This window comes from Balaenoptera borealis, assembly GCF_965194805.1.
Source record: "Balaenoptera borealis genome assembly, chromosome: X".
Classification (NCBI taxonomy): domain Eukaryota; kingdom Metazoa; phylum Chordata; class Mammalia; order Artiodactyla; family Balaenopteridae; genus Balaenoptera; species Balaenoptera borealis.
The window spans coordinates 66,805,338-66,813,611 of NC_138881.1; the positions used below are offsets into that span (position 1 = coordinate 66,805,338).

Here is an 8,274-nt window from a genome sequence, read left to right on the forward strand (position 1 = left end):
CAAAGGAAAGAAAATAGGCCTTTCCATTGTAGTAATACCACTGGTTAACAGGGTGGGCTACAAAGTGTTAAGACTTCCTATCATTTTCTTTTGAAAATATTAATCATTGTTCATAGCATTTCTTTTTATTTTTATTAGTTTTAAGCTTTCCTCAGGAATGAGACAGGCAGAGCAATCCACCTAGGGCTCAAGTATTCTCTGGTTTATACTGCCTCAACAAAGCACTAAAAGTACTATAACCCTGAGGTCAGATGATATCAAGTCAAGAACAAGGGACCCACCCACAGTCTAGAAGTTTCTCAGTAGAGAAAGATCCAATAAAAAGAACTCCATACTAGCTAGCAGATTAGTAAGCCTAAAAAATATATATCATGAAAACACTTCTAAGAGCTTCCCTGGTGGCACAGTGGTTGAGAATCTGCCTGCTAATGCAGAGGACACAGGTTCGAGCCCTGGTCTGGGAAGATCCCACATGTCGCGGAGCAACTAGGCCCATGAGCCACAACTACTGAGCCTGCGCGTCTGGAGCGTGGGCTCCGCAACAAGAGAGGCCGCGATAGTGAGAGGCCCACGCACGGCGATAAAGAGTGGCCCCCGCTTGCCACAACTAGAGAAAGCCCTCGCACAGAAACGAAGACCCAACACAGCCAAAAAATAAATTAATAAATTAAAAAAAAAAAGCTACAAACATCCGTGACTTATAAAAAAAAAAAGAAAAAAAAAGAAAACACTTCTAAAAAAGTTAAGAAAATTGAACAAGTAATAACTAAGAACCAGCTAATTATAAAGCACATGGTAGATACTAAAAGGCATAAGAAAACATCTTCAACAAGGTAATTTAAAATACAAGAAATAAATTGTCAATAATGTATAGAAAATAAGATTAGGATAAGAAGAGATCAGTCAGAAGGGTTGAGGATCCCTGCAACAAGACATGGGAAAAACATACCTCCCACTTCTTAAAAATGAGTTAATATTATACCAGTATCATATTGAATTACTTTTCTGTAATTCATAAAAATGCAAATAACACTAAATATCTTTTCACCTAGTGATCATTCCTTGCTTAACACAGACGCACTTCAAAGACACTCATTTTGGGCTCAATTCTGACACTTTTTAAATGCTTTTTTAATGGTACTATTTTATATTCCCCTTACCTTATAAAAAATATTAGGAAAATTGGGTGGTGATAATTAGCCAATTACCAAAGAAAACATAAATTCTGGTGTCATAGTTCTTCAGATTTTAATGCTAACCATTCAAACTCTCTGTCCTATATTTAAAATGTAGTAAAATGTAGTAACCAACTCATTTGCACTCATTTGCATTCTTTCATATTTAACTCATTTGGTCCACACAAAAACCTTGCAAAACAGGTAGGGGTTTTTATTTTATAAATGAGGAAACTGAATCTCTGAGAGGTTAAGTAACTTGCCCGGGGTGGCTCAGCGAGTAATGACTATCTCCCGGACTAAATCTTATGGCCTTTTCTACTACCCACAAAATCCTATTTGAGAAATGTCAAACAAAGGCATCTCTAAAATATGACACAAACACTAAGTTGACTTTAAATTACTATTTTGCTCCCTACAAAAAAAGTATTAATCAGTCGATAACCAACATCAGTAAAACTTCAACAAAAACACACAAACTAAACTAATATTCAAATGTCACAAAGGTGCTTTCTGGACAAAATTTTATAAGAAACATTCACCCAATCCAAATTCTTACTCTTCAACAGCAGCTCTCTTCGTTTCCTTAATACCATCTTATTTGTACTGAGATACCAGTTTTCCTAGGACTGATGCTAAATCTCCAAAAGGATTTTAATCATTGAAAGTATGTTTCTAGAGCCCAAGTGTGGAAAAAAAAGCCAGTCATCAATCCAGATGAATAGGTAAAACAAACATGTCATAGACAGCAAGAGCGTACACGTGGCTCAAGCCAACCAGTAGTGAGGAATACCAGTTTCCAGACATTGACTGCTGCCTGCTATAAGCCCTATCAGTTAGCATTATATCCACACAGGAGTCAAGCAGCACATGCTTTTTGGTTTCCCATGATGCATTCCGTTCCTCCTAACTATGGCTGTGTGTCCACATAACAGTTAATAAATCACACATGCTTAAATTGCTTCCACACTTAGAGATGCAATAACCACGCTACCAACACTCAAAGATCATTCTACAGTTCTAATAGACAATTTAAGCTATTACTAGTAACTAGAGAAAAAGAGCTGGGTAAGGTAAGAAAAAAATGCAGGTATGTCTGGAATTCAAATACAGTGTTTTAAAGCAGTTGGTGAGGATCAAATGAGATAATGTGAAAACATTTTTAAACTCAAATATGTTAAATGCAGATGTAAATTCTTATAATGACATATATCACCATAGATGTACTATTTTTAAAGACAGCAGTTAACATACGATCTTGATCAAAGTTTTTTAAATAGCAGAAAACTGCTTCAAGTCTTTTGAATATAAAATGAAGGTAATAAAATTTATGTCACTCCAAATGTAAGCACTAATTGGTGCTTTCAATTCTACAGGTGAAAAATGCTGAATAAATGTAAAAATATATACCACACCTAAAGATAATTATGTCTTTGGTTCAGTCTTATGATAGGAGTACCCATACAGTGATTCAAAAATGTTAAAGCATGCCTTTAAAAAATGTTTCCAACTCACCATTCCAATATATAAAATTTGTATATTAACAAAACTGTTCATTTGTTTACACACACACACACACACACACACATGCCCCTCACTGCTCTGTTTGTCATCCCCAATAAAGCTCCAAGGAGGAAGCAATAAAATAGTCAACAATTCAACAGGGTCACCACAAATGAAAGGACATCTGTATTTATTTATATTATCTACCTTAAGATGTAAGAAGCAAATCTATTTCTATTATGCTGTGAATAACAGTCAAGCAGAAATAAAGAAAAATACTCAGATCAAACTTCAAAAACAATCACCCTGACTTCAAATCTCTCCCTGTATCATTACAAAATTATGAAAATTAATTTAGAATTTTTTTGAATGTCATAATCAAAAACGTTACAGTTCAACATAAACTGACAAACATTTCATGTTCAGACTCATTTTTTTAAAGGCACTTCAGATCTTGACATGTCAATACTTGGCTGCAAGCAGCTTTTACAAAAAAGCACCTTCCCGTGTGTTCCAAATTATAAGTAAAACACTAAATCAGATTTAAGAAAGAAAAAATAGGGATTTCTAAGCTATGCAATAGTAACAGTAGTAATGAAGTATTGAAGAAATCTAAGTTATTATCTTAATATTCTTCTGGATAAATCAAGTTAAGCAGTATAGACAATTCAAATGAAAATATACATATGGACAGAAAGGCAGGATTTTTGTTTCAAGTATGTAGCATACATGACTATGCAACTTCAATTCAGTATTTTGATATCCTTGTTTATAGTCCTTCACCTCTTCATTATGCGTTTGTCTTCTTTCCTTTTTATATCCCAGTACATCTTCAGTTTGAAGTGCTGCTATAAAATTATACTAATTAATACTTTGCCCTAAATTTCAATCCAAACCATGTAGCTAAATCAAAGATCACACTGTATAAATCCATTGTTCTAATAGCACTTTAAAAAATACTACCCCGGGACTTCCCTGGCGGTCCAGTGGTTAGGACTCTGTGCTTCCACGGCAGGGGCACAAGTTCAATCCCTGGTGGGGAACTAAGACCCTGAACGCCCCTTGGTGTGGCCAACACAACAAAACAGAACAAAACAAACCTACCCCAAGAAAAAAATCCATCTCTCCTACAATGAAGCCACTCAAAATCTCAAGTCAGATTTGAAATAATTTGTATCAACAATACGACTGATGAATCTAGCAATCAAACACTGCACACTCAGTTCTCAGCCACTTCTTTTCCTTCCATTCAATTCTCAGCCCTGCCTCATCTTCCCTTACAAAGAAATCTATAGGTAGAGAACAGACATATGACTAAAAATAAGACCATACTATGAAAATGTAATATCCCTACAAAAATTGGATCCTGGTGTGGAAAAATAAAAACCTATATGCACAATACAAAAAGTAAATTAAAAACAAAAAAGATAACACTAAACCATAGATAACAGTCAAACAATAGAAGAAATTCTGTATATATAAAAATTAAAAATGTATAAGGAATTATAAAAACAATAAATTAAAAAGATAAAGGTGAAAATCAAGTATATGTAGGGATATACAAATGGATTAATGACAATTAAAAAAATAACTTGTTAAAGTTTAAGCCTCACTAATAATGGGGAAAAGAACCAATTAGGTCAACTGAGTACTATTTTCACCTATTAAAGCCACCAAAAGATTTTTAAATATTTTAAAAATTCATTCTAAGTATCTAGATGGTTACATTATAAATTAGGACAATCTTCTGGAGAGCAATTTTATAATATATAACAACAGCTATAAAATGGATGAGTCCCTTGACCTGATAACTCCACTTCAGAATATAGCCCAGAAAAACAACTGAAAAAAAAGAAAAGAAAAAAAAGGAAAAAAGCAGAAAGACTACTTAACTATGCAAAGATATTAGTGAAAAACTGGAAGTAACCCAAATGTTCAACTAGCAATTGAGTTCTAATCACAGCAACTTAAAAACAACTGAATCTTTCCTTGCCATTAAAATAACAATGACTATTCAAATATAGATAAGTATATGTAAAAGTGTTAAGTAAGAAAATATAAAGCATAAAGTGGACATTGATTACAATTACATGAAAATATGCCTTTACAATATAAGGAAAGGAAGTCTAGTAAACTGGGCTTTGTTTTTTTTGTTTTTCTCTGTGTGAGTGTGTGTGTGTGTGTGTGTGTGTGTGTGGTTAGGAGACTATTTTTAATCATTTTGATGCTCATTTACTTTTTGCCACTGTCAAGTTAATTTTTAAAAAGCTTTTTCCTTTTAAAAAATGTTACTTGCTTAAAATGGTCTACTTAGAAACAAATAAATACAAACAAAAATATTGTCAATACACCTCAGTATAAAACTCTATCTTCAAAACCACATTAGTCATAAAGTATTAAAACATATTGGTAAGCACTGTTGTTTTTGCCCTTTTTTTGAAAGAACTTCAGTCCAACAAAAAGTCTGACTACAAATTAAACTGGTAATACATGCCGTTTTTCAAAAATATTTTTTATCATCGGAGAATTTTTTACCATTAATATTACAGATGCTGGAGTTTATCCTTATCACAATTATTATACCATTTTCTGTGCTTTGCAAAACTAAAAAAATTTAGTCAGTAGATTTGGTGATAATTAGCATGGCCTCATTCTTGTAATTTAATACACAGAAAAATATCAAATGAACACCAAGGTAATTTAAATATAGTCCTGTTGAAAGCAAATTTTAAATCATTTTATTTATATTTAGAGTCTACCATACCCCTCCAACTTTCTTTAACTTTGTCTGATTTTCCTCTGTTTGGATCTTACTGGAAGGAAAGATAGCTGAACTTAGATTTTAGTAACATCACCCCTTTCTCCTTTCATTTCCTTCCAATTTACTGTGCCAGTGGCTAACACAAGGGAACATCCTCCCAAAAATAAAAAGGATCACCTTTTTGTGTGTGTCAATGCCGAACAGAAGGTGCATTTACACTATGAATTATATTTGCTGAACAAACAACAGTCAATCCAATGCTTTTGGTCCTTTACTAAAGTATATTCTATTTTAAAATATGACCATTGTTGTTTCCTTGTAAATCCAAAATCGTGTTTCGTCAATTCTCAAAAAGCTCATAATCCACAGTTCTTATTTAGTGAAATTGTTAACTGCATAAACGCGATTTAATAATGATTTGATGAGCTATTTTCTACAATCTCAGATATACAACGATTATGCTTTTATTCCGTAGTCGATTATCTAACCCCCGGCAAATTTTGAAATTAGCTTGATGCTATTATTTTTAATTGTGCCGATTTTCCCTAGTCCCTGGTCCGTCAACTCCCCTCCTGAACCCCGTCTGCCGTGCGGCCCGCCGCCCCCAGACCAAAAAAAAAAAAAAAAAAACAGCCTGGCCTCAGTTCCCGTATTTCAAGCCAGGACCAACCAGAAAGCAGTTTTCTTCCACTAATCCGGAACTCCGGGCTGTTACCAACGCTGTCATTGGCCAGCGTCAGTCCTTGGTACGTGCCCCAAGATAACCCCCTGGTTTCTCTCCCTTTTCCCCCTACAATGGGCCTTTCCCGATGTTTGTAACATATTCATAATCCACAATACGGCATCTCTGATAACCAGTTCACATTCTTCAAAGTTTTCGGGTGGAAACAAACGAGGCCAAGGGGAGGGCAAGGTACCCTTTCTCTGACTCGCCGGGAGGGGGGAAGGGACAGTTCTTCGGCTCAGCACTGAGCTCCAGAGCCGCGTAGGTTGAAGGGTTGGGGGCGGGTTGGGGGAACAAGGTGGGGAGGGAGTGGAGAAAGAGTTGGGTTAAGTTGAAATGAAAACTTTACTCACCAGATCCTCGAAGCTTCTTCGGTGCTCTCTCCCCTCCCAGTCTAAGCGGCGCGGAATAAGCTGGGGGCCGGCGAAAAGAAAGGGGGGAGGGGGCAACGATAAAGGCCAAGCCTCTGCTCTGCATCAACCCGACCCAGTTTGGGTCCGGGTCCTCGACCCTTGGGCGTCTTTATTTCTGTTGGCCTGATAGCTGTTGTCTCAGAGCTAGACGAGTGTGGGGGGAAGGAGGCCGAGGGGGAGGAAATCCTGAAAAAAACACCTCCCACAGGCATAAAGAGGGGGCGAGTTAAGACCCCAGCGATATCCGCCCCTTTTGAGGGAAGAAGCCGGTTCACCACTGTGACAACAGCTATGAGTGCCCAGATCCAAACCTTTCTCCCGGCCCTAGCCCTCCACCCCTTACTTGCCCTTCCTCCAGTCTCACCCCAAACGTCCCCACCTCTTCCCAAAGGGGCTGCGTACCTGATGCTCCTCGAGCTCCTGCACTAGCACCTGAGCAAAAGGGAAACACGGATATGAGGGCAGCTCGGGCCATCAACCCATTCCTCCCTCCCCAAACTGAACCAAGCCGCTGACGGCAGGGCTACTCAAGGCCGGCCTTTCCCTCACCCACAGCGGAACCGCACACGCCACTGCCTCGATTTCCCCACTGGGACCATTCCCCAAGACTCCCAGATCTCCTTCCCCTTCTCACCTGAGCGGATTTGTTGCAGGGTCCGGACTGCAAGAATCTAGCGATCAGGTAATACAGCTCTGAGGAAGAGGGGGGGAAAGAGGTTGAGAGGGAGGCAAAGAAGAAAAAATAGAAGCTTTTTCAAAAGAAACTGACAGCCGTCGCGCTAAGCCCCCATCCTCTTAGCCCCCGGACACAGCTACCCACCGGCTTCGATCTGGGTAGGTGCCGCCGCCATCCTTTTCCCGAGGGGGTTTGGGGGATTTGCTCCAGAGGGGCTGGCGGGGGCGGGTGGGGATGCTGCCTCTATTGTGGTGAAGCCCCCATGCCCAGGAGTCCCGCCGCTTCCGCCGCACTCCTCGTCCCAGTTTCGGTCTCTCTCGGATTCATCGCATCACGTTTCGACCCATAGATATTCTAGCCCAAGAGCTGAGGAGGCGGAGGAGGAAGGAGAGGGAGAGAAGAGGAGGGAGGAGCCGAAGTCGCGGAGGGGTGGGCGGGGGCAAAGGGGGTGGGGAGAGGGGAGGGTAAAAACTGTGAGAGGGACCTGCAGCGCTCGTTGCTCACCGCCAGAGGCACTAACGCATCCTCCAGTCCTCAGCTCTCCAATACAGCCGACAGTTACCTAGCTACCGCTCCCGGAAGGAAGGGGAGGTGCTAACTGATGGCAGACGCTCTGGCAGCTACCGTAGAACTCAGTGGTGACGTTCCCTTTGGCGAGTTCCAGAGTGGTTACCCTTCCTGTGAGGGTAATCGGGCCCTTTCCTGTTGAGGACCTTTCCCTCTGGCGTGATCGTGAGGAACATGTGAGGAGCCGACTTGCTTCAGCTGCTTTCTTCAATTCCCTCCCGGCACCGAGGAGGCTTTGGTTTTTTTGTCTCTCTTCCACCGAAAGGAGGCTAGCCGCTAAAGGATCTCGTGACTGAGAAAGAAAAGGAGCCCCTACTACGTTGTCACTTGTTTCTCTTTAAAATGATTTTTGCACCAGATGAAAATGCTGTGAACTTAGCAGTCCGGAGGGCAGGGCTCATATTGTTATAGAGAAAGAGCAGCTCTCAAAACGTCCCCTGATTCTGATAAATCTT

At 39.5% G+C, this 8,274-nt stretch overlaps 1 protein-coding gene across 6 annotated transcripts in view; it reads right to left on the reverse strand.

The window, feature by feature from the left end:
* The window catches only part of BRWD3 (bromodomain and WD repeat domain containing 3), a 120,646-nt gene extending 113,012 nt beyond the window's left edge, over window positions 1-7,634 (reverse strand). For 5 of the 6 annotated variants that reach the window (XM_082376969.1, XM_082376967.1, XM_082376968.1 and 2 more), the window contains exons 1-4: window positions 7,397-7,634; window positions 7,211-7,269; window positions 6,979-7,008; window positions 6,517-6,576 (exon numbers count right to left, since the gene is read on the reverse strand). In XM_082376969.1, coding sequence (XP_082233095.1) covers window positions 6,517-6,576; window positions 6,979-7,008; window positions 7,211-7,269; window positions 7,397-7,427 — 180 coding nt within the window. In that variant the 5' untranslated portion in view covers window positions 7,428-7,634. The remainder of the gene's footprint in view (window positions 1-6,516; window positions 6,577-6,978; window positions 7,009-7,210; window positions 7,270-7,396) is intronic. The other variant, XM_082376966.1, reaches the window with a different exon arrangement.
* Window positions 7,635-8,274: the final 640 nt, after the last annotated feature.